Source organism: Leptidea sinapis, chromosome 7 (assembly GCF_905404315.1).
Source record: "Leptidea sinapis chromosome 7, ilLepSina1.1, whole genome shotgun sequence".
In the NCBI taxonomy this organism is placed as follows: domain Eukaryota; kingdom Metazoa; phylum Arthropoda; class Insecta; order Lepidoptera; family Pieridae; genus Leptidea; species Leptidea sinapis.
The window spans coordinates 15,793,826-15,821,672 of NC_066271.1; the positions used below are offsets into that span (position 1 = coordinate 15,793,826).

Here is a 27,847-nt window from a genome sequence, read left to right on the forward strand (position 1 = left end):
GCACCTTACTTATGACTGTGGCGTCATCTCCAAGGACACCAGCAATCGTTCTTTGCAGGTCATGCGATTTATCGATGCTATCTTTGGTTAGGATCAGCAACATGTAGTAGTTTTGCGGATTTTGTCGACAAATTTACTGGCTTCTTGAGTTAACTTATCTTGCTTCACGCGTTTTAGTATATCCGCATATCTTCCTTTATCAGCTGGTCGAATAATCAAGGCGTTTTACTATGTCCGCATATCTTCCTTTATCAGCTGGTCGAATAATAAAGGCATTTGGGCGTGCTGGAGGCTTCCTCAATTTTCTCGACTTTTCTGTTTTCTTAGACACTTTCTGTTCCGATTCACTTTCGGCTTGGTGTTCGACTATGTCGGTTGTAATGGATTGATCATCTTGGATGTTTTGTCTTCTTCCATTGGAGATGTACGTTCTTTTCGTTTCGCCTTACGTAATTGTCTAGGCGTTTGTTCCTCCAAGATGCTTTCTCTGTTATTTAATTTCGCTACTACACCAGAGTAAGACTGTAGCAATTTGGGTGTTGTCTGGGTTTCGCACGTCTTGGTGTCGGTATTTCGAGATTTCTTCGTTACTCTTCTCTAGTTCAGAGGATATTCTTTTGAATGAGCTACCTAATGAAGCTACATACTTTCAAATTTCCCCATGAACATTCATCTTTCCTTTTATGAACTCTGCTAGAGATTTTATCGTCTGTTCATGGAACTCTATGATCTTTTTAAGATCGACGTCCATTGTACACGTCGCAATTTGCGTATTTACGCCTTTCTCTATATTATTTTGTTTTGTTTTTTTGTTTGATTTTGTGAGTTTGTGGGTGTAAGTCGAAGTGTGGGTGTATGAGTCTTGATTATGTATGGCTATGTGTATGTGTAAGTGCTATTTTTATAGCATATAGGTTTCAATATTTTGGACATACGGTTGTATACAGTCATGTGTAGAATGTTAACTTCACAAAAATGGTCGTAACCCCAGTTGTCTTCATAATACAGGCTTTCCGCATTTCAAAAATAATAAGGATCATATTTTGGGTCTTTTGACACGACATATTTTAGTTTTCTAACAGTCAGTACGGCGTAGTCTTTATAACATTGCTTACTGTACGATAGAGTCTTGGCTTTAAATATGTAACTCCTAAAAGCATTTTTGTGACTTGACCACAGTTAAGAAATTAGTTTTTGTGTCACTGCCCCACATAGGAATGCAGTAAATTAAAATTGACAGTGGCAAAGATTTTAAAGGTTTTGAGTGGTGTATATTATTTGTTTTTTTTTTGTGTATTTGATATAAGTTGTGTCTTGTTTTAACCAGATATCAACCATAAGGTTCCTTATGAGTATCACTTAGAATTGATGTCCAGATTTTTCAGCATACGAGAAAATTTAAGCATTTTTAATTTTTGTTTTAAGCGAGGAAAATAGGACCTGCGCTAGAATGTGGGCCGACTTGCCTGATGATTGATTCAATGGGTTTCTTAGAAACTAATTGAATTGAGTTATTTTAAAACATTAACTGTGTTATTATAAAAGAGTTAAACATGTGTTGAACACTTGCTTTTAAAAAGTTGTATTTCAAATACCTACGTGCCTTTCTGTTGTTTAGCGTTCAACAATCTTTAGAAATTGCTTATGTAACCACGAGTCGAAGCTTACCTAAGGTGTATCTAAAGGATAGATCATATTTATATGAAAGATTTATTCCGCGGCCATCCGTAGAGTAAAGCCAAATTGGCTTCGAAGAAACTGGGCGTCATTAATAGAGCACGGCAATACTTCAAGCCGGCCCACATTCTAGCGCTCTACAAAGTGCAGGTCCGGCCACATATGGAGTATTGCTGTCATCTCTGGTCTGACGCACCCCAGTAGCTCGATCCATTTGACCGCGTGCAACGCAGAGCAGCTCGAATTGTCAGGGACCCAGTGCTCTGTGAGCGGCTGGATCACTCGCGTTGCGAAGAGACATCGCTTCATTGCGTGTCCTCTACCGCACTTATCACGGGGAGTGCTCCGAAGAGCTGTTACACCTGATTCCTGCCTCATTCCACCTACGCACGAAACGCCACAAGTTAGGATCATCCCCGCCATCTGGATGTGTGGCGGTCCTGCACAGTGCAGTTTTTTTTCTTCCACGTACTACAAAGCTGTGGAATGAACTTCCTTATGCGGTGTTTCCGGGACGATACAACATGGGTACCTTCCAAAAAAGTGCGTACACCTTCCTTAAAGGCCGGCAACGCTCCTGTGATTCCTCTGGTGTTGCAAGAGAATGTGGGCGGCGGCGATCACTTAACACCAGGTGACCCGTACGGTCGTTAGTCCAACTTTTTCATAAAAAAAAGATAAGATAGATTGTATGATGACAGATAGATGACAGCTGTCAAAAATTGCGTTTCGTTCCTTTGTTTGTTCCTGTATGCTTCAGTTTATGTTGTGCTTAACGAAGTCTTAGTTAAATTCAAGCTAAAAACTGTTTCGTAAAAGAAAAAGTGCATTTTAGACGTCGTTATTGTTAGGTCACTGACGTTTTTATAGTTAGGTTACTGTCTAATAACACACGTGTCTAAGCCATGTTTAATTTTTTTTAATAACACCGTAAAAGAATAAAAATTTTACTCTTTAATTGTTTGAAACTCACTAACTAAATTCTTACTAATTGTATTTAAACAATAATCTTCTAAAGGAGTTTATTGAAAAATGACAATGATGTTATATAAATAGTGTGATTTCGTTGAAAGCAAATATAATCTATATGTGTATTATGTAGGTATTGTTGTATTGTGTATCTTCAATGCATAATATTTAACTAATATTGATCTCAACTCTCGATATTTTAGTCCCCAATTTGTCGTCGCTAAGTTATATATAAAGTTATTTATTTAATTACTTTCACAATATTTCCTCTTGATTGAGACGAAAACGCGCACAAACATTGACGAGACGAGGCATAATTGATGAAAGAGGAGCTCCCGACCGCGCCAGTAATAATAAACAAACGGCGCTGATAAAATATAATTGATGACAGTTTATTTAACGCGCGTAAAGTTTTAAATTGAAAAAAGAATACAGATTACGTTGAGAAGAAAGAATGGAATGCTTCTCACGCACTGACCTCTACTATATACAGGGTGTCCCAAAGGTATGGGACATGAAGGGAAAGTACCTTAAATATCGAAGATAGGCTATTTTACTGAAAGAAGACTTTATGTTATTTTTAAAAGAAAGTAATTCTGCATTCAAAGGTTTTCTAAAAAATACTTGCCTCGTCTGGGAATCGAACCGACTTAAATGTAAAAAAAAAAACCTTATGATGCCAATCGACAAAATGGCCAAAAACTAATAACTCTTCTTAAGTAACATGGTATTTTAAAAAAAAGTAGTCAATTAAGTGGGTATTCTTTTGTAAATTAATTAATTAAATGCTCAAAATGTGATTCCTCTTGTCTTACGCAAATCGCCATCTTTTAATGAGTCCGCTGCCTGTTGATTTTCTTATCATTTTATGGTGAAAACTCGATATGATATGGCACAATTCTGTTTGTAAGTCGCCCACGTTCTCGTATCGCTTTTTGTATAGCATATCTTTCACGTATCACCAAAAGAAGAAATCTAATGGTGTAAGGTCCGGGGATCTGGCCGACCATCTAACCGGTCCATTCGTACCAATACAAGTAGGAAAACATTCATTTTACGTTGTTCCTTTCTTTTAAAATACTATGTTACTTTAGAAGAGTTATTAGTTTTTGGCCATTCTTTAGTTTGGCGTTATAAAAGTAGAGGTGTTTTTTTTTTTACATTTCAGTCGGTTCGATTCCCAGACGAGGCAAGTAATTTTTAGAAAATCTTTGAATGCAGAAGTACTAACTTTTAAAAAATAACATAAAGTCTTCTTTCAGTAAAATAGCCTATCTTCGATGTTAAAGGTACTTTCCCTTCATGTCCCAAACCTTTGGGACACCTGTATATAGTAGAGGTCAGTGCGTGAGAAGCATTCCATTCCTTCTTCTCAACGTAATCTGTATTCTTTTTTCAATTTTAAACTTTACGCGCGTTAAATAAAATATAGCCTATCTTCGATATTTAAGGTACTTTCCCTTCATGTCCCATAACTTTGGGCCAGCCTGTATACCGCTGAACTGGCTGCTGTCAAAGTGCTTTTGTGCCTGTTTGATATTCACCATTTTGGCGCTGTTGGCCATGTAGCGAGAGTATGCTGTACTAAAACTAGTGATCACAGCAAACATCGATAGATGGTTGGAAACTATTTACAAAAAAAAATTGTACTTTATTACGTTGACTCATGAAGTATAAATAACACGGAAAACGAACAAAATTAATTAAAAATGCAAAAATACTTCAGAATATTGTACGTTCCTTTGCAGTCATTTGTATTATACGTCAAAATTAGTTCTCTGGACGCTCGCGCGTGGCGCTTCAAATAGGCACAAAAAATTTGCTGGCCAGTGGTATTTATACGGATCAGTGTACTCACGCGTGTGAATATAAAATACACTACATTTTCTTTAAATTTTTATTTCTGTTATTATATATAGTAACAACACACCTGGAGTGGCAAACAACCTTGTCTCCTGTGAGGGCTTAGTTTATGTTTCTTTGGTTCAAACAGAATTCTTGTTGCTTTCCGCCTCTTCTAGATCTTTAAGCAGAATACCCTTACCCCAGATTCTTCTGTTTTTCGTGTAGGGTATTATACCAATACTGAGTCCTGACAGGATGAGCCAAACACCTCCGACGTAGAATGTTAGGTCCCAACTTCCAGTGAGATCGAAGATGAGACCTGGAGAAGATTACAAATCAATCATTTCAGACTAATTTACATCTTGCAAAACAGCTTTTTTATATGAAAATAAGGGACGGGACGAGCAGGACGTTCAGCTGATAGTAATTGATACGCCCTGCCCATTACAATGCAGTGCCACTAAGGATTATTGAAAAATCCAAAAATTCTGAGGGGCTCTACAACTGCGCTCGTCACCTTGAGACATAAGATGTCAAGTCTCATTTGCCATGTAATTTCACTACCTACGGCGCCCTTAAGACCGAAACACAGTAATGCTTATACATTACTGCACACGATAGACCGGCGAAACGACTGTTTGGTAAGAAATTGGTGTCTCTTAATAGTTTATAACTAGCATTCGCAGGTAACAATCAAAAATATTTATTTGAATTTATCATCCTCCAATATCCTGCTACAACGACCGAATCAATAATGACGTTTTGTACAGATGTAATAAATATTGAGGAACAGATAGCGATGCTTTCAGGTGCATTATATCATTCAAGCTTTTGAATAACTCTTGATTCTGTCTATTTATAACCAGCAACTGATAAATATAGCAACAATATAGGGTTAGAATTGGAATTATCTCAGCGGGGATCTAAATCAATGCTCAATATTCAGAGCCAAAAATCCTCAGCGGTGGTGTCTATTACAGGGAACCAAAACCACCGTATCAATTACGTGTGGTACTAAACATTTTTGTTTGTCTTGTTCAACTCTCCGGTTGTAGCTCAATCTACAGGTTGATAACCTGCCAAACTCCAATATTTGCATATAAGAAAATTGACTGGAGATAGCGCTCTTTCAAATCTAAACAATTAGTTATTCTCAGATTTCAACAAGACGTACAAGATTTATCAACTATACGTCATCCTAACGATTGGCATTGGAAGAGGGCTGGCACGGAACGCGAGAGATCAGAAATTTTGTTTTCAAATTAATTTGTGTAATTAAGTGAGGGTTTTCACTTTTAGAAAAAAACAAATTATTAATATTGTATTTAATAAGTCGTACGCGCGTTAATTGAAGAACATTCTAAGACTTTATATTTTTTACATAAGAGCAAATGAGCACGTCGCCACAGTAGGCATATATGTTTACTATGACGTCGCTCACGTATTGGAAAGTGAACAATCAATAATATATATTTAAAATAAAATTGGACCTAACCTAGACTCATGGCCAAACATGATAACTTTTTGGTTCGAAACTTTAGATAGGATGAAAACCATAAATAAAGAGATCCAAAGATGCCACAATTTATTTAGGAGTAATTTATTCGCTTCCCTGTCGAGAACTTTACCAATATCTGTGTTTACCGCGTCAATCTTTAATACTTTATTCATACAATCGGATAATTCAATTGTATCTCGAACAAGAATAGATAAAGTTGACATTCAACCCATGCTTGCACTAAGAGGGACTTAATATAATGGCTCAGAATAAGGCACGCAATGGACTCAAACAATCTTCGTACATACAAGAAGTAAGTAAACTTATTCTAAACTATATTATTCCAAAACGTATTGAAAATGGCTAGTAATTATACAATCAATATTTTACTTCTAAAAATTACTGTATAGCGCATGCTTACCACCAAGGGGTGGGCCGATTAGATGGCCAAGTCCTTGACTCAGCAATATGAATCCGTACGCTATTGTGAAGTAGTCGATGGGCATGAGCTCCATGAGGATAGCAGGGGTGTAGGAGTAAGAGCTCGCGTAGGAGACACCGAATACTGATGATATGATAGTAAGAGCCCAGAAGTTCGTGATGAAGAGGGGATAAGCCCCCACAGATAGTCCGCAGATAACAAGGCAGATGGCGTATGTCTTCGTCACGTTTATCCAGGGTTGATCTCCAGCCCAACCAAGACCAACCTAAAACAACATAACTAAATTAAACAGTAAATTGTTAGAGATTAAAATTAAAGGGTTATGTAAGTAAATAAATTGTATTATGACTGAAATATTGGATAAAATACGGATATTATTTACTTTAAGCTAAACTATTACGCAATTCTTGTATCTATTCTTAATTCATTCTTTGCGGTTTGTGTCATTCTGTAATGGGCTAAGTTTTCTTTTCTATTTGTTTCAATATTGTATACCTATATTTCCTATGTTATATGTGATCATGTTCGCACCCAACTCGGATGGGTAGCGTTCGGGAAGCTCCGTAAAATCTTCTCGTCCCTAATACCACAGTGTCTGAAGACGATGTTTTTCAACCAGTGATGACTTACGGTACGCAGACGTGGTCGCTAACTATGGGCCTTATGAGAAAGCTCATGCTCGCTCAGAGGGCTATGCCCGGAGTTTCCCTGCGAGATCGAATCAGAAATGAGGAGATCCGTAGGAGAACCAAAGTTAACATAGCCCAAATGATTGTGAAACTGAAGTGGCAGGGCATATAGTTCGACGGACAGATGGCCGTTGGGGTAGTAAAGGCCTCGAATGGCGACCACGTACCGGAAGACGCAGTGTTGGTAGGCTCCCCACAAGATGGACCGACGATCTTGTCAAGATCGCCGAATACATTGGATGAGGGAAGCGCAGGACCAATAGTCGTCGAAATCTTTCGGGAGGCCTTTGTCCAGCAGTTGACGTCTTCCGGCTGATGATGATGAGGTGATCATGTATCCAGCAAGCTGCCGTACAATTGACTCCACTACTGTGTAGCTCTCGCTGCAGCATTTTTTTATTTATATTTTATTCGGGAAACAAACATAAACTTATACACTTAAAAAACAAAACATAAAATATAAATACTTATATAAATATTCGACAATTAAATAGTAAATAGAATAATTCAGCAAATTATGCTGCGGTATTCATTTTCGCAATTAAATTAAAATTAATTATGTTACTTATTTCCTTTCTTTTACACAAACAAGAAATCTGTATGATTTAAAGTAAAATATATTTTTATGTTTACATAAGAGATGAATGATTTAATACCTATGCATATCATCGGGTTTATTGTTAATTTATAAGTAGATATAGACTTTCAATAATTGAAAATATAAAACTGTTTGAGTTTCAATTTGAAGGAATAAATCGTATCGGTAATTATATACCTAATTACCTACCCTCAATGCATTTTTCCTTCTTTATTTTAGATCGTCTTCGTCATCTTATACTATAAATATATAATAGTAATGTCCGTTTTGGAGATACAGAAAACACTAATACAAAGTAATATTTTACGAAATGGCCCAATAATTTTTAATAACATCAACATCACTTGAGTTAAAAACAATTTTGGGCTATTATTTTGTATGAGCTGTTTTGAAACAGTAGGTAATTATTACCACGACTCCAGTCTGTTAAAAATTAATAAAACAGCTGAACAAAAGGTCATAAAATCATGCTTACAATATTACGATCTGCTAGTATCTTATTGTTTTCTCAGTTAAGACGGCACTCCTACTGATGGTCTTCGAAAGATTAAAATACCTTTCTGTCACTGTGTTATCATACGAACGATTACTATTACCTCAGTAACCGATGTAAATATTGAGGTAGGGTAGCATGTACCATACCTACCTAATGTTAAACATATTTAATTTTATACTATTGTATCAGTTTCATTTTTGGTCCATTTTCAGAAGATACGATCAGGAGATATGAAAGTAACAGCTGTTGTTGACGGAGTTAAGTGAGAATATTTCTCGCCGCTCGGGCTAGTGAAAATAATAATCCACGGAAAACAACATTTGAAACTTCGCCAATAATCATTTGACATTGCTTTGACCTTTTTGATGCATCAATATTTTGCATTTGCCTTTGTTGAACGTTTCAACTATATTGGGAGGCGATCAAAAGATTTATAACCGGTATGAAAACATTATGCCACAAAATTATTTCGCTTTCATGATTAATTTGGATATAAATATTAAATTCACCCATTATTACGCCGCTTGGCGTAAACAAATTGGAAATTTGTTTCTAGCAACATATCTAGCAACATTTTGGTCAGACTAACTGGGTTTCAGCAACTTTAACAACATTTTTCCAGACTTTAGAAACACTAGAGAGATAGTGAGAGAGCTCGTAGAGCCACCACTCTTATGTGCTATTTTTTCAATCAATAAAATTTACTATACTCTAGACTATTTAAATCGTAGACTTACGTAGAGATGTGATTGCGCGAACAGTTTTTCGTAGATTATTAAAATTTTCGTTGATTATGAAATTAGCCGCGAGAAATATTTCGCACTTTACTTCGTCAACAGCTTTTATTTCACTTTGATAAGAGGATCGCTTTACGATAAGAGAATTCTTGCACAAAGGGAATGACACAGAGATGTAGAACACTAACAAAATAATTAGATAAAACTACATCTAAGCGGTGACATCTTTATTACATTTGTTGTGAAATTGAAAACATAATGTTGTAGTGATAGTTCATCAGATATTTAATTATGAATTGATTTGGTGGAAGAGAAGGAGTGAACTAATTTTCGACTCCATCCAGCCAGTTTATTGGAATCGCCTTAAATCACAAATCCTGTGAACAGATAGCTACTATTGTAGAAAGCGGATCCAAAAAAGATAATAATAGATCCCTAAAAGAAAAGCCTTCGCTCAACAAACAAATGTAGAAAACAGACTTGGAACCATGAACACATGGTATTCTTACTATAATAGATCTTTGGCCGCAAAGTGCCACTTCGGTTCTAGCTCGACAAATAGTTCCTTCCTGACGGCAATAAAAACCCCCTGCGACTTTCTTTGCTTTTTTTATAGTCACATATCATAATATATTCCACTCATTAGCCATGTTTCTGCTTGATAGCTTTATATTTCACAGGAAATTATTTGATTTTAGTAATTTTTGATAATATTTCTTAGTAATTATTAATTTTACTATTACGTGCTATGAATTGCCTTTAAGAAGCATATGTGACTTAATAAGTCATAGTTGAAGAAATTTTATAAATACATTGATGTAATGCAAAAAAATGCCTTAAGAAAGTCAATCTCCGTTGATATTCAAAATATGATAACGTATACGTAATAACCTCTAAATTAATAAACGTAACAAGCACATTATTATTAATATAAAAAAAAACATTTCTTACTCGCCAAAACCGTGTTGAAAACAAGTACTTATGCACAGTAATACATAATGAAGGAACAGTGACATATTTATAATAAGGTTCAAATTATTTAACGCGTGGATGCTCCCATAATTGCAGTTGTAGTGAGGGAACGAATTGGTAGTAATTATACATAATAATGAGATCACATTTACGGCGCGTGATATTAACAAAACGTGGTAATAAATAGATCTCTGGTGTTGATGTAAGTTCGTTTGTGTGCGAACTGCTTACATTTTTATAAGTTACATGTTATGGCTGTGAATTCTAATTCTAATTGTAATTGATAGATTATTGGAATATGTTTGTATAATTAAACTAGCCGATCCCGCCCGCTTCACTGGGCGAATTTTAAAAGGAAATAAATTAATGAAGGAGCGTTGGAATTCGAAAAAAAAATAATAAGAACTAGCCATAAACCATCTAGGATAAATTTCGCATCGAATGGTGGTAGTTTTATGTCGATACGAGCCTCTAAAAATGACTATTTTAATTATATATATGTATATAGATAAAAGATGTTAGAACTTTGAGAAATTTGAGTAACCAGCATAGGAACGTTAATATAAGATTTTTTGTTTTCTGGGCTAGGATTTTCGAGTGTTTGAACATTGTTACTATCGTTAGCTTTAGATAGCAACTGCTTGTTAGCTTTTGTAATATGGTCGGTACGTCTATAAATATTCAGTTTGAACCATTAAAGTCAATATTTTTCCTGGATTTGGGAACTTTGTTGTGACGACTAGCTGCTTCTTTTATCTATTATTTTCTTTTTAAACGGGTCTGTGATAGGCAAAGGTATCAACTTTGATTAAAAGATTATTTAGTTAATCTGTGATCTATCAATAAATCTTCATCACTATTGTAGGATCCTATTTTGTTTATTATATCAAACAAATTAACTTATCACCTGCCAGTCACTTCACACCCTTAACATGTATATAATTGGCTCCAAGCCACAGGTCGTCATCAGAGATTTCCTTGTCTAACCTGGTAATCTTGGTAGTTATGTCTAATACGACAGTCTGACAACTTCCGATGAGAGCGAGACGAGACTCCAAGTTGGATTGAGAACGGAGCAACCGCTCTCAGACTATTAAATAATAAATTTAACTGGAAGATTTTAAAATGTAACCATCTAATATATAAAATTCTCGTGTCATGGTGTTAAAATTTGAACTCCTCCGAAACGGCTTGACCGATTCTCATGAAATTTCGAGTGCTTATTGGGTAGGTCTGAGAATCGGACAACATCTATTTTTCATCCCCCTAAATGTTAAGGGTGGTCCATACAATTTTTTTTTTTAATTTTTTTGACATAGTTTTTTAAATTTGTTTTATTATGAGTCAGCATTAAAAAATACATACAACTTCAACTTTTCACCCATCTACGATCAACAGTTACTTTTGTATAGCGATTTTAATATCGGCAATACAACGTTTGCTGGGTCAGCTAGTATTGTTATAAAAAAAGAAGTCCGCTGAGATTGTAGCGCCCGTTCTTCTCTAGTCTGAGGCATACCTTTTGGAATGGATAAGTAGTAGTTTTTGACTTTCAATATATATTAAATCCTATTTATAATAAAAATATTTGAATTTGATACCTTACTGGATAGACTTACGTCTTAGGGTCTTAAAGGTGTGTCTTGATCGATTTCAAGTCATACTCTCCCTCCTTTCCTTTTCCGAGATCCCCCCCCACACCCCTCTTATATTTATATATTATATATCTATGTATACATATCTATGTATTTATTTGCCTTAGTTTAAGTTAGTTTTAAGTTCTAGTCATTAGTCTTAAGTTACGTTAAGTGATAGCAAATAGCCAGGTTTTCCCAGTTTCCTGGATTTTCCCCCACAAACCATATGTATTAGTTTTTTAAGCATAATAAAGTTTTATCCCTCAATACGTAGATAGGGTTGTAGAACTAAGTTTTCTGATACCTACATATATAAGGTTTAATTGTAAATTGCTTTAATAAGTAGATTATAAGTAATTTTGTATATATATTTTTACTATCAAATACAGAAATTCGGAATTAGATTATTTTTATTTCAAGTCATCGGCGAGATTATACAGAGGGCGCAATAAATTGTTAATTTTACATTTCTTTTCCATGCTGTTCTTCAAAATGAATCCAGTTCCCGTGAACCGTAAGCTGAGGGGGTGGGGGCAGTAACAAGTTTGCAGTCAGGGTACCTCCATGCGAAAATATTTGAGAATCACTGGCTACCTATACAATCAAATACCGCGTTTGCTTCTAGCCAATATCGTACGCCTTGATCCCCGAAAATGTACAAGAAACAAGACATTTAATATGAAACGAAATTGTGACCGTCTCCAGGTATTTAATGAATATTTTTTTTTTTTCAAAAAGTTCCTCGCCGATTTTCTTGCGCCTGTTCTCAGGTCTGAGAAAAATCTTTTTGGAAAAACACATGGGTAGATTTGTCGTTCAATAAGTGATGTAAAATCCTATTTTAAATTAGCAAAAATTAAAATAATTTTAATAATTTCTTTGTGCAATAGAATTCTTAACGCGACTCCATATTCTGCGACTGTTCTTATCGCGGTAGGTATTATTGGTCGGTAGTCGTGAAATATTTATATAATACTTTTGGTAATTTTCGCGCCTTCGATTCTCACTTGATCTGATATTTGGCTATTCTTTACTTACACCATGTAAAATTGAGTATTTGAAAAAATGAAAGTAATTCAAAATAGGTTAGTAGTTATGTGCAAATATTTAGTTGACGTGAAATGGTTTCATTATATTTGCCGTTGTAATTATTGTGTTATATGAGATTTGCATTTCACAAATACAGTGAAGGTGAGTGATATCTTTAACATTATATCATTATCACAATAAATTATATTTATAGCTTAAAGTTTTAATAAATATTGTACTAAGCTACGAATAAAATATTATGTTAGGTTATAGGCAATAGACTAGAATAAATTTATTGATAAAAATAATTCTCAACTTTCCGAAAATACGTCTAAACAGTTATTATCATTTTTATGTAAGACCAAGATGTTCTGCTACACCAGAGGAATTACAGGAGAGATAATTGTTATTCTCATATACTTTTAATATTTATTTATTTTATCAAAATACACACAACAGAATATTCCAATATAATCCTAACATATACACAATACACACACTTTCACCAACACATAATTATACACAATGTACTAGCTGACCCAGCAAACGTTGTATTGCCGATATTAAAATCGCGATACAAAAGTAACGTAGATGGGTGAAAATTTTAAGTTGTATGTATTTTTTAATGCTGACTCATAATCAAACAAATTTAAAAAAAATGTCAAAAAAATAAAAAAATCGTGTGGACCACCCTTAACATTTAGGGGAATGAAAAAAAGATGTTGGCCGATTCACAGACCTAACCAATATGCACTCAAAAATTTCATGAGAATCGGTCAAGCCGTTTCGGAGGAGTACGGGAACGAACATTGTGACACGAGAATTTTATATATGAGATAATGACTGAAGTTTTAGTAATCAGCTTGTTGCACTAGCCGCTTGCGTATTTGTACTTTCTGAATTCTTGTATCTCGAACTCATCTAGTACCCGATTGGAGCAAATGCTTATATATACAGTTTCATTTATTGTACATTTTGTGATTGCAGACTCCAAAATTTCTGAAATCTGAAAACATTATAAGAAAATACATTTTGTATCTACGTTACTTACAATTCCGACTCCGCTTGCAATCCCAATAATACCGATCATCACGGCTCCTCCTTCGATGTCCATCGCGGTCATATAGGACTTCAAGAAAAAGTACGGTATAATGGACCACACGAACAATAGGAGGGAGCCGAGGTTGAAAACGAGGAAGTGGAACTCCATGAACATTCTCTTATCATATGTTGATTTTAAGATGTCCAATACGCGTTCATACCACCTCTGAAACATATAATTTGTCAGGACAATAGAATATACCGTAGCGAACCGGAAATACATAAATAAAAACCCGTTACAAAAAATATAAAATGCGTTCGTATGGTATTTAGTTATTATATCCCATTTTAATTATCCTATTTTATAGAAGAATGAAAAATTTAGATTTGGTTTGAGAAACATACAAGGTGTCATTGGAATGATGATCAGAATATTATAATGTTGATTTTGAATAGAGACTTGGAACAAAATATTTACATTTTTTCCCGAAATTGGGACGACATTTCGAAAATTATTAGAATTTGATAGGATATTTAGTTTAATAATAATGATTAATACTTTTTCAAATCAATCTTTATGATGTTATTATTAATACTTAGTTAAACAACTTACCATTTCATCATCTGAATAATAAGAATTAAGAGACCACGACGAATTTCTATAAATATCTGGCAAGGACGATGCTCTCAGCTTATATCTAGGGATATTCATCATTGCTCCTCGGTACATTATGGTGTTCCGGTACAACGGCATATCTCTCAAATAATGGTGATCTGTATACAATTGCCTAGATAACCAATTTGTCTGTTCTGGCATCTTGTTCGTGTGGTCGTTCACAATACTTTTGCCTTCCGTACCTTTTACTTGCTCTTTTATAGTAAGTTTTTCTTCTTTGGCTTTATTAACACTGATATCATTACCTGTAGCATTTCGATTGACTTCTATCTTAATATCTCCTCTTTTGGTTTTATTTGCATCATGATTTGTATGGGTTCGTTTGGCTATTATTGTTACTTTCATGGGGACTTCATTATTTTGGACATGCGTGTCCAGTTGTAAATTGACCTCAGATCGTCTTCTTATAAGTAAATGAGGATAATTTTGTAATATTATGTTGTAAAGTTTTTTATTTGTAATAAATTTTTCAATTACTTCTGCAGGTACCTGAAGCGAAATCAATAAGATAAAGATTATAAATAGTCCATTGAAAAGTTACATGAGCTTTGCATTTTAGAGGACGCATTTTTATTTTTGGGACATGTTTGGGGGGTCAGTAGAATCTTAACCTTAAGTTTGTGGGGTCACCACCCTTGTCCCCAGGCGCCAACTTGGAAAGAGGGATGAAAAAATAAAAAAAACAATGATAAAAAAAAAATAAGATAAACATTTTGTTTCGACCGGATTCTCATGAGCCGGACAACTTTGGAGCGCTGTAGCAGCGTTTTAAATGAAGGAATTTAAAAAAAAAAAAATCTCAAAAGATCATCTACAAGATTGGTCTGAGATATTTTTTTTTGTAAAATGTATATAAAATGTTATAGAGCAAAAAAGAAAATTTAAAACACAAATCTCACCTTTTTTGCTTATAACTTTTTAATTTTTCATTTTAGGCAAAAAGTTATATAAACATATTTGTTACAAATTAATTTGTCACGATTTTTTTGTAAGCCGCATAATTTCCGAGATATCGGTAAAAAAAAGTGTTTTCCTCCATTTTTCCAAGACGGCCGGGGGACAAGGGTGATGACCCCACAAACTTGAGGTTAAGCTTCTATTCAATCCTTAAATTGTAGCATTTCAATGGACTAATAATACAATTATATTAATTATATAGTAATTTCTTCACATATTGAAATACATATCTGAATCACATAGTAATGGTATTGTATTCCGGGTGTAATCGTTAAGTGTGCACACGCGATTATTCCATAACTATTACAGATATCAAAAAACTTTAAACTGATATCTGATGATATGTTACCTCATCATGTCTCTGAATGAAAGTGGGGAGTTGTATAGCTGAATGCACCCTTTTACGTGATTGTTCTACGTTCATCTGTGTTGTTGCTTCTAACTGCTCAGCTTCAGCTAATGACGTCGCCAAAGTAGCAAGTATATATTCAGGACTCTTTCCACTCTTCAATAAATCATTCAGTTCTTCAGCGCTTAAAAACGCCGACTCTCCGCCAATAGATCTCGAGGAAACGGAACCAGCACTTGAAGATTTCCTTGACCTTGACTTTGCTTGTCTTCTTTCCCTTGCTTCCTTTATTATCAACCAATCAGGATCTCTCATTAGAGCACCACATACACACATATTTAATATAGTGCCTGCTAATAAAACTAAAGTGTTTCTCCAGTCATATAGTTCTATAAAGAAATTTGTCAAGGGTGAATATATCAATGTACCAAACCCAATTCCACACGATGCTAGAGACACTGCTAAGGTCCTTCGCTTATCAAACCAGAAAGCAACTGATACAACCGAGGTAACGTACAAGATTCCCATTGCAAAGCCACTTAGCAATCCCATAGTCAGACAAAGCATTTCAACAGAATTGCAAAGGGATGCTAATAAGAAACCAATCGCAGATAAAACGCCAGCTATCATAGTCATAATTCTACAGCCATATCGATCAACTAACGCGCTCATTATCGGTCCAGATATTAATGGTATCGCTATAAATAGACTGCCAATTAATGATGTTTTTGACTGGGATTCATCAAAATAATTTGTAAATTCTTCATGCAATATTCCGAACGAGTATGCTAGTCCATCAGCACATGCGGAAACCAAGAAGGCAGAAAACACAACGACCCATCCCCAACCACCGTCAGGAATAGGTGGCAGCTTGTTTTCATCAATCTCATCTGAATAAATACTCTGATTTTCTAAGCCTTCAAATTTTACTCTTTCCACGTGAGGGGAATCTTCTTTAGTGAACCGAGAAATTACTTGACAAGGATTTTGTGATTTGATGCTATTTATTTTATGTAAATCACTTTTCAAATCATGCTCCGTTGTGCCATTCTCATTTCCAACCATATTGTTTATCTTACGATGTAATGTGTTGTTTTCATTAAGTGATGGGAAATCTGCAAGAAAATATAAAAATTTTGAGGTTTTTCTTCTGTATTTAATTTATGAATTGTTTTAGTACTTCAGTACTTGTGGTGTCGTTTTGTAAAGTTCAGCGCTGATTCGCAGTCATTATTTTCTCTATCCACCATGCTTACGCTTTACTGAGTAACTGATATTTATCAAGCTATTCTAACAATAAACACGGGTAATGAAGTGAGAAAAAATGTAAGAACACGAAAAAAATGAGTTGGATTGTGATTATTGAACACAATAATAACAACTATCTAGCAATAATGTCTCAATACGCGGATTTAGCTGTCCTTTGTGAAGACAAAACCAGGGTAGATTAAAGCCTTTTGTCTTGGCAGTGGTAATTTAGTATCTGATCATAGATTCCTATAAAATTTATTCTCTATGAAATTGCAATTCTACGGTCCGGAAACGAACGGAAATAGTACAAGTTACTTCTACATTATCCATTTTTGTGTTCTTATCATAATAAAACTATTACTATGGTGCACCAAAGTAATAAGTTCCAAATTGCTTGAGATAAGCTGTAATTGAATAATTAGATTAACAGTAGAGCCATTTTTGATAAAACTTTTAAAAACTAAGTACCTATTATGTATTTCACGGAGCTTACTAGAGTCAGTAACAATCGATTCCTTGTTTTCATCATTAATTAAAATTTCATAAATATTGAATTGAATGGTCAAACTATTATTTCTTAAATTTTTTTCAGGAGACGAGAGAGTAGGAAGTTATTATTATTATGAACTAGTAATTGATTTACTATGTAATTAATTAATTGTTTCATTATAGCACAGAGTAGGGATGGATAATTAAGTATAAATTACAATCCCTATCATCCTTCTATCTCTCACCAATCCGAGGCTCCTTTGCACAGGATGCCAGCTAGATTATGGGTACCAGAACGGCGCCCATTTCTGCCGTGAAGCAGTGATGTGTAAACATCACTGTGTTTCAGTCTGAAGGGCGCCGTACCTAGTGAAATTACTAAAATGAGACTAAACATCTTATGTCTCAAGGTGACGAGCGCAATTATTGTAGTACAGAATTTTTTGGTTTTTCGTCGTAATTATTGACGATGATTCATAAAAGAATATTAAATGTATTTTTAAGTTTCAAATAATTAATCAAATACAATTCACAAATAAAATTTAATTCATAACCCAACAACCCTAGTACGAATTTAAAAAATATCTAACGCGCCAAAATCAGTCTTCACTTTTGTCGGCACTCCCGGGGTGAAACTCGTGATTTTTAGTATTTTAGATAGCGTTCTTCTCATGATAAATCCAAAATTTCAAAAATGGTTATGAAGCATAACATGGTTTTATGAAAGTGTTTCGAGGCTAAGATAATACCAGGAACGAAACTTGGTCTAGATTAGATCTAGTTTTGTATCTGGTCTAAAACTTTCCCATCAGTTAGCGAGTTATTTATAAACCACGTCAAATGGTTTAACATCATGTCACTTCAATGAACTTACGATACACAAGGCATGTTAGATCGCTTTATATATGGCAAATGAGGATATAACTGCACTGTTTTTATATTACATATTGTTGTTGTGGTATTTATTTATATAGGTACTTTATTGGCATAACAATTGATTGTATTATCTGTAATGGCAGCTTGTGGTACATACACGCAAATAATACTAATACGCGTGTAATAAGTTTGTAAGATTACGTCCTAATTTTTTACACGCTTTTCACTAGCTTAACCTATATATATGTTTGTTTGTAACCGACTCATTTGGGCGCGATTTTGACTTTTACCAGTGGGAGGCTCCTTTGCACAGGATGCCGTCTAGATTATGGGTACCACAACGGCGACTATTTCTGCCGTGAAGCAGTAACGTGTAAGCATTACTATGTTTCGGTCAAAGTGCGCCGTAGCTAGTGAAATTACTGGGCAAATGAGACTTAACAACTTATGTCTCAAGGTGACGAGCACAGTTGTAGTGCCGCTCAGAATTTTAGGGTTTTTCAAGAAACCTGAGCGGCACTGCATTGTAATGGACAGGGCGTATCAATTACCATCAGCTGAACGTCTGGCTCGTCTCGTCCCTAATTTACATAAAAAAAAAACTCTGTCTTAACGGGCAGATCCCGTTCAAACGAATCGAGGACCGATTACAATACATTAATTTGATAAAATTCTTCCATTTTGAATTTGCAAAATAAGATTTTTGTTAATTTATATAATTTTTTCATTTATCGTCGATACGGTAGGATTCATTTTAAATTTCAACCGTTATCTTTTCAACAAAAGCGTGTTTTTTATATGTATGTATATATGTCACACTCAATGTTTTGCGTAATTTAAATAATTATGTTTATTGCCTTTCAAAATACTCTCCTTTACATTTTAAAGATTTCTCAATGCGATCGAACCATTTTTTAAAACAGGAGCATCACTGATCTGAAGGCATGTCTTCTACGTACTGATTGAACGCTATCACTGCCTCTTCGGAATTGGTAAAAGAGAAACCGCTCATCAAATCATTGGTTTTGGGGAAAATACAGAAATCACAGGGGCTTTGTGCAGGAGACGAGTGAGGAGTTTTACTTTTTCGGAAGCTAAAAATGACTTAATTTTGTTGGCTGTGTGTGAAGAACTGTTGTCATGATGTAAAAGAACGCGGCTTTTTGGTCGTCTTTCGCGTTTTTTAAACACCGGGAACCTTTTTTTTGGGAAAACAAATGGTAGAACACCACTCGGCATTAACACTCTTTTGATCTTCAACTGGAATTGTGCAGATAGAACCCAGATGGGACCCGTAGCTGCAAATGAGACTTGAAGATTGCTGTTTTTTTCGGGTTAAAAACAATAAATCATCCCCGTTTCAATTTTCTTTGACAATGTTATAAACAGCATTAGAATGTCCGTGGTCGTACTTCATTAGCATCTGTGAGCACCATTCCACGCGAGCCCGCTTTTGCTCCGCTGTCAGTTCATGATGGATCCAACGACAACAAAGTTTCCGAACTTTCAATTCTTCGTGTAAAATTTTCTGAATTTGGCTCATATCAAGCCCCAATAGTCCTCGAATTATCTCATATGTAATCCGCGGTTTTTCTTCACGGTTAAGCGACTATCGCTTAACAGTAGCCACATTATTTTCGTTGACGGCAGTTGAAGGCCGTCACGAAATTCGTCATGTAAAGAAACCCGACCCCTCTCAAATTCAGCAAACCATCGCCTCACGGTGCTCAAGTAAGGTGCTTCTCTCCCAAAAGCATTTTGAAGATGAGCGGCACAGTCTTGCGGAGAGAGAGAAAGTTTAAAATAAATATAAAATCATCGCTCTTAAATCTTTTCGACTTAATTCCATTTCTGTTGCGTACGTAGAACTTTGATGTGTGATAAAAAACAATTGACAAATGTTTTACCGACAATTGTTATTTTTATTCCTTAGAAGTTTGCAACGTTTCAAAACATTTAAAATTCAAATAGTTCCGATTAGGTAGAAGTGCAAAACATTTAGTGTGCCCGATGTATATGTATTACTTACATAGATTTATTCCGACTATGTGCTTACATTTTCAATAAATGATACAAGATGCTTGTAACATCTTGTATCTTTTGTCTATATGAAACAAATACTTTGGTCTTAATATAGTAAATAAATTTTTGGAATACTGCGTCAATTGCTGTCTTTGATCTTGTTGTTGATACAGTGCGACTGCTGCACATTTTCAAATTAAATTTCGCTGAATCTGATGCAAAATTTACACCTCTAAACTGCATATGAAGTTCTGGTACATGTCGTTAGGATGACACATGATTTCAACCGCTATGTAAGACTACTATCACCGCTACCATATTTATTCTGGTATACTTGCGTCATACATCAGAAAATCTCTTCTTCAACTATGATCGCCTAGTACCAAAACACTGTATAATGCTTCAAATCTCATTTTCTCCTTCTCTGTCTCTTTATACTGTCGTTTTAAATCAGTTTTAGAGATCGAGAACGTGTAATATATCTCATATTTATTTGTAATTTCGATAGGTGGAGTTTTGTTTCACAATTGTGGTTTATTGTGCTCTGTGGAGGGGGGAGCACCCCCATATTGAGGTATTTACATTACATTAAGTAATTTCCGTTTAAGACCCTTTGACTTGGAGAATTATGGACTTTGTCATAATATAATTTGTATTTGAATTGCTTCGTATTTAGTTACTTATCTTTCATACAAAATTTTCTATAAAATATCAATGTAACACACCTTTATGAGAAAATTGACAACGCTGCATACAGATGCAAATTATGAATGATTGTACCTACCTACTTATTAATGAAAAATATGTCACTATCTTACTTTCATTGATGTATTATTTCCATTTATTAACTTTGTAAGTGTTAGTTTAGCAACGTCGCTAAGATTAGAACTTGGCTGGTTACAATCAAGACACAATATACATTTTAAAAAAAATCTTTTTTTTTTTTGAAGTTATACTTCTTTAGGCGTGTTATGAAAATATGATGAGAGTGAAATTTTAAGATGCGCGCGCATCACTGTAACACAAAAGTAACAGGATGAAGTCGGTTCCTACAATTTTCTGTCGTTTACGACTTTTGTTATTTTTTTTTGGTTTCTTCGTCCATTATTAGGATAGACAAAGGGTTCATGCCGTATTCGTTATTTAATAATTAATTGTCAAAGCCATCGTTGCAAGATTTTTACAATTTGGTCTTTCTACAAACGTAGAATAGCTCTAGGAATAAATAATTTTAAGGATTTTTGCTTTGTTATATATATTATAATATATAGTATAACGTCTTGCGTGCATACATAAGTACACACACACTTTTTTTTTAGCTATAGATTATAACCCTAAAGATATGGGAATTCGATATAAACACTGTGTATATAGAGGTTTCAACGTAAAATTCCTAGAGCTACATAACCGGCATCTTAATTGAGCCATAAATGTATTTGGTATCATTGACCAAATAACACATGAATCATTCAATAATTTATAGGAGATTTTCCGTTAAGTTCTGTCTGCTTCCTTGGTGTCATCGTGATTGCGGTATATTGTGTATTCTTTAAATTACGATCATCACTTATATTGTCCTAATATATAATCAAAGTTTTACACATATCATAATTATCTTTTCCACAAAGTATGTCAGAGTTTGAAAGAAAAGCATTTTATTTTATTCCGTGATCTTTAAGAGATCCCAAGGCAGCGCGATATGAACTTACGGCGGATCAATCTTCGCACTGAATCTAGTCAAAGACATTAAAAAAAAATACGGTTTTGAAATTTGTGTCTGTTTGTCTGATTTTAATTTTTTTTTATAACTCAAGAACAGCTTTAGTAGTCTTGATGAAAACCGGTCTGTTGTAAGAACGTGTGATTGCGCAGACATATGATGTTACAATTAACTATAATGTTCATTTTATTTCATCATATTCATCAGGGAAAAGAAAATACTAGATCTTCATCAACCCATGTTTGTATCGATATTGTATTTTTGAATGTTGTGTTATTGTTGTAGTTTTAAATTTGTTTATTTGTCAGTTCTGGAAAGTTTAACTAATAGCTTTTTGAGCACTTTGGAGTGATAATTTCATTCACCGCGACAAATCTCCTATTTATAAATAATTAACCTATACGGGCGGCAGTCGGGCGTCGTTCGACGTGAAAGGCGTTTCATAGCTGTATCTAATAGGGGTTTTAACCCCTATTAGATACAGGTATACTTTAGTATAAAATTGCCGTTTTATTGTAATAGGTACTTCGAATTGACGTAGAAACTTCATGGTTTGAGATCCTATGTAGTTCTTCTTTTAAAAAAATATGCAATATTCGATATTCGACTTTCAGTTTCTATTTTTATTCAGCTCAGACAATATAGATGGATAATTCGAGAATTCGAATGATTTTTGAATACGAGTTCGGACGCGGAACTAACGCGAAACAGCTCGCAATATCAATGTTGCGTTTGGAGAGGGGACTGCTAATTCACGCACTGCGATTTTGGACTAAACGCTTTCATGATGGAAGCTTTGGTTTGAAGAACGAACCACGGGGAAGACCACCCACACATGACAATAACACTGAATTGAATGAGATGGTGGAATTAGAAGCATGGTTTAACGTTAGCATACCAACATATTGACTCATTTTCGTCAAATCAATAAAATATAAAAATGGAAAAATGGGAGCCTCATGATTTGACTGATCTGCAGAAAGAAACGCGTGTTGAAACTTGTGTTGCCTTGTTGAATCGATGCAATCGAACATGCGATGAAAAGTGGATCCTTTACGATAACCGTAAGCGAAAAATGCTATGGCTGAGCCCAGATCAAACGCCGCAAGTGTCCTAAAGCAAAGCTTACCAATAAAGAGGTAATTGTAACTGTTTTGTGGTCTAAGCATGGTGTTATTCACTATAGCTTTCTCCGATCTGATCGTAAAACAGCTTCTCAGGAGGCAGTACAAAATAATGTCAGTTTCGTTGAATCTAGATCACCACAGTTCTATCGCAGAGGCATAAATGACCTTCCTATTAGATGGCAGCAATGTATAGATAATAATGATAATTATTTTAATAAATAAAGATCCGCTGTTACAGAGCAGAGGGCAGTGGGCACAGCTAGTTCTACTAATATTAGCTATGTGTGCGAAAGTTTCTTAGTGTGTGTTTGTTTATTTCATTCTTACTTCTTCGCGTTAAAATGGCTCGGCTGATTTCAATATGGTAGATAACTGACATGGTTCAGTAACATTATCGTATGAATAAAATGTTATATTTCTGTGGGATGTGCAAGGAATTGTACTATATGTTTTAAATTTATATATTTTTTCTGTAATTACTTTATTATCTACACATTGGCCATTTGCCAAATGTGAAGGAATTTAATATCGATGTTCTGAAGCCTGGGGAACGACATAGGCTACTTTTTAATTTATAAATCACGCAGGCACAGCGACGGGAGCAAGCTAGTATTATAGTAGATGAGCGTGACGACTCAGTCTGATTCAATACCCACAAGTAAATAGCTTGCCTAAAGAAATTTTCAGTTCAAAATGTGTTGATGCCATCATCTAACATGTATGCATAAACACAATACACTTAATAATTTTTTTTTAATGAAAATAAGGGATGAGACGAGCAGGAAGTTCAGCTGATGGTAATTGATACGCCCTACCCATTACAATGCAGTGCCGCTTCAGGATTCTTGAAAAACCAAAAAATTCTAAGCGGCACTACAATTGCGCTCGTCACCTTGAGACATAAGAAGATAAGTCTCATTTGCCCAGTTATTTCAAAAGCTACGCCCATCAGATCGAAACACAGTAATGCTTCACGGCAGAGATAGGCGCCGTAGTGGCACCCATAATCTAGCCGGCCTCCTGTGCAAAGGAGCCTCCTATTGGTCAATAAATGGATAAAATCATAATGCTGTAATATTCTTCAATGCAAATTTATAGGACGTAAGGATATTTGTATAATACTGTTTTATTTTATTTTAATGTCCGAAGATACTGATCAGCTGAGCCCTACTGTTACAAATTGTTTCGAGAGATTCCAGAGAGACCTTTTTGCTCTTAATAGTGATTTCCATTATTATAACACTAGAAATAAGGGATTACTTGTAACTAATTCTAGTCGGCTTCATCAGATACATAATCAGCTTTAAGGGTAAATGTATACACTTTAGTAATAAAGTCCCAGCCACTGTTCAGGCACTATCAATAAATAAATTTAAATGTTTTATTAAAAAATGGCTTCGTCGTAAATCCTTTTACTCCACAGCTGAATACCTAAGTGATCGGACAACCTGGGTATGATTATTTTATAGCACTAGCTATGACAGTACAATATTGTATATTTTATTACAAAGAGCGAAAAAAAGAATGCTGGGAGAGCTTCTTGCGCCGCTTCTTCTCTCTCAGAGTGGCATTTGTTTCCGAAGCAAGAAATTTTGAGAAAATAAATGCCATTTATGCCTTTTTATAGACTAGTTACATACATCTTATTTGTAGAATTGATTACATCAGGGAAATACCACTTATTATAAAAAGTTCCTTGGAAAAAAATGGTATTTGTAGGTTTTAGCAGGAGTCAGAGAGTTTTCAGGCAAACCCTATAACTATTTCTCAAGGCATAATAATATTTAACATGGATTAAATTAAATTGTCATATAGACATATAACTAATAATAGAATGAAATACTTTAAATAGACTGAAAAAGATTATGAGATGCTTAATAGTAAATGATTAATAGTATTGTCAAAATATAAACAAATTAAAAATATTCGACAGTATTTTCTTTGATGGACGCGAGTGTTACACATTTTTATAAAATACTTTTTAAAGGATTAAAACGGGTGTAATTTTATTAAGGTTTTTACATTGGAATTTGTGTAAAAGTTAAATTTTTATTATTATTATTGTAATCCGACGTTTCGAGACCTTTCCAGGTAACGTTTACAGGGATTGCGGTTGAATTTAACTGTCAAATTTCGAGTTAATTACAATATTAATAAAAATGTAGCTTTTATTCAAAAACAAATGTTAAAAATTACAGTTGCAATTATTATTACACGCATTTTTTAATATTTTAAGAAGTATTTTATTCAAATAATCGTACTCATCGTAGTTTGTTTTTTTTTCATTATAATTTAATTTATAATTCGGTAACTAAAACTAATTGTTCAGAAAAACACTAGAAATATATATTCTTCAGCTCTTGCGAGATAGTAATTAACTTAAACAATTTGGTGCTAAAATGCCACTTAAACAAATATTTGAACTAAACATCACTCACCACGAAAATGTAACGGTAGAACATAAGGCTATATATAGTTTCTCGGTCGAGATAAACGTCCGTTTACTTTGAACTTGAGAATTAAACTAATTATTACGTCGTGCATACAGTCGCGTCTGTGCCTACTCCAGACTCTGTACGTGCTGCGACGCTGAAACCATCAGATAACATTATGCAGCCAAGTTATTTTCAATATTTATAGATTGTGTGCTCTGCTAAAAACGCTTGCGTACAATAATTAAGAATCTATCAACTGTAACATAGCATGTCATTGCTCGGAAGGTTCAGATTGTGAAGATGATATTTAATAGGTATATAATACAATACATAATAGCACGGACGAGTAAAAAAATAAGGACTCAATCTCACCTACATAACAGTGAAGCATCAAAACAAGCCAGTTAACCTATAAAAACATGGCCCCACGCACATACTTACACTAATATAAGTCGATCAGCCGCCATTATATCTGCCATCGTCTGTGACCGGTAAATTCATTAAATACTTGTAATAATTTATGTAATAATATTTGTGTATGTCCTTTTTAGTCTAACAGCCTGTATATTTGTTTCAGGTATAAAATAAGAAAATAAAACTTGTTTCAATCTTTAGCACCGGTCTCTACCAATCAAATTAGGATACAAAAATACTCTCAGATTGGTGGTCTACTTTGACGTCACATTGGCAAACTTGTGGTATAACTACCACAGGAGCCATAGTAGAAAGAATAGAATAGAATAGAAGCAGGGACTTGACAAAAACTGGGTAATCCTTGTAATGGTGTTCTAAGTATATTAGTAGTAAGACGTAGGATGCAGTGATTTATGATATAAATAGGTAGGTTTTAACAAATATATTTTTAAAGTTGTGTGGAACACTACTTCAATAGGAGTATCGCTCTCATCTTTGATCTGGTGCATCCCAGTATCAGTTCTAAACATTAAATGGCGTGCAACGCAGAGCTACTGGAATTGTCGGGGAGCCAGTACGCTGTCAAAAGGAGATTGAAACGCTTCCATACATTCCTGGGCCCAGGTGATAACAAAATGAAAGTAGCAAAATAAGCTAGTCTTTTGTATTTTACATCAGAAAAATATATCTTTTTTTTTTCAGTACCTATATTTCAACTTGTTAACCATCAGGCCCAAAAGTCCCATTCTCCTTTCCATCACTTGTGTATTTACCTAGCAACCAAATCACATAGTTATTCGTTCTATAAAAAGTATTCTTATTTGATACCACGTCATTGGCAAACAAACGATTTTAAGAATGAATTTTGTGTAGGTATTCTTAAAAATAAGTCACGTAAGTACGTCATTTTTATATCAGGTAAAACAAAAATACTGCAAACAAGACATGGAAACAGAAATAAAACCCGCAATCTAAGCTAGAAACTGAAGAAAATGGGATGTGGGGGCTGGGTGGGATGGGGTGATATGTGACCCAGTCAAAATTTCTGAATATTTTAATTAGTTCTTTTCTACTATTGGCAAGAATCTGGCTAGTGCAATATCTTCTACATACCATAAGTCTAATGTTTTAATTGGTACTAAGACAGTGTCGACTTTCTCAATTAACACACATCTATTGAAGTCAGCAAGATAGTAGACAATCTTAATAGTAATACGGCTGCTGGCCTGGATGGTATAAACACTAAAGAGATGATCGGTTTCTGCGTTACCACTATGGGACCTGTAGACACACGCATAGATGCGGACGCGGTCCTCTAAATCAGGTCCCTACCCTTAAAATTTCCGAGACGGCTTCAGCAGATATCCTCCCTAACGTACACACATACCCCGGCATGAGACACAAAATTGAGCGTGACGTATCGCTAGGTCGGGATATCTGCGTCTCCGTAAGGAAACACAAAGCCGGCTGTGCCATCTCAAGGTGGTGGTGGACGGCGTTTACATTGGAGTCAATTCCCCTAATATTGCAAAAGTCCACGTTGAGCGTGGAGCGGGGTGCCGTGGTGTTACTGCCTCGTTTGACCTCGGTCATGCGCGGTACTGTGCCCTCCCCAGAATACGACGGGCAGCCGGAGCGAGAGTTCCCAGGGGATTCTCCGACTCTGGTAGAGCCGTACCCTCCTGGGGTAAAATCTTTTTTGGATCCGCTGTCATATTCGGGTCCCCGACATTAACCTATGCGAAATATAGCGGCACTAGGCCGCTACTTCACACCGGTATTCTGTGCAAGTGTGGTAATTAACCCGGACGAGTCTGGCCCGATTGTGCTGACTGTGACTGCTGTGCTGATTGTGAATGTATATTATATTTAAAAAGAATGAATCGAAAACACGTGCACGT

The 27,847-nt window shown here is 35.0% G+C and overlaps 1 protein-coding gene across 1 annotated transcript; it reads right to left on the reverse strand.

Moving 5' to 3' along the window:
- Window positions 1–4,529: 4,529 nt before the first annotated feature.
- LOC126965280 (uncharacterized) lies at window positions 4,530–25,686 on the reverse strand. Its single transcript, XM_050808788.1, has 6 exons — window positions 25,536–25,686; window positions 15,613–16,727; window positions 14,244–14,795; window positions 13,641–13,856; window positions 6,411–6,696; window positions 4,530–4,810 (listed from the first exon to the last, which is right to left on the reverse strand). The coding sequence occupies exons 2-6, from the start codon at window positions 16,675–16,677 to the stop codon at window positions 4,632–4,634; spliced, it is 2,298 nt and encodes a 765-aa protein (XP_050664745.1). The 5' UTR covers window positions 16,678–16,727; window positions 25,536–25,686; the 3' UTR covers window positions 4,530–4,631.
- Window positions 25,687–27,847: the final 2,161 nt, after the last annotated feature.

Coding starts and splice junctions, on each gene's coding strand:
- LOC126965280 (XM_050808788.1), bottom strand. CDS start 16,677: ATGGTTGGAAATGAGAATGGCACAACGGAGCATGATTTGAAAAGTGAT. Junction 14,796..15,612: donor TCATTCAGAGACATGATGAG/GTAACATATCAT, acceptor ATTTCGCTTCAG/GTACCTGCAGAAGTAATTGA. Junction 6,697..13,640: donor TTGCAAGCGGAGTCGGAATT/GTAAGTAACGTA, acceptor ATGTTGTTTTAG/GTTGGTCTTGGTTGGGCTGG.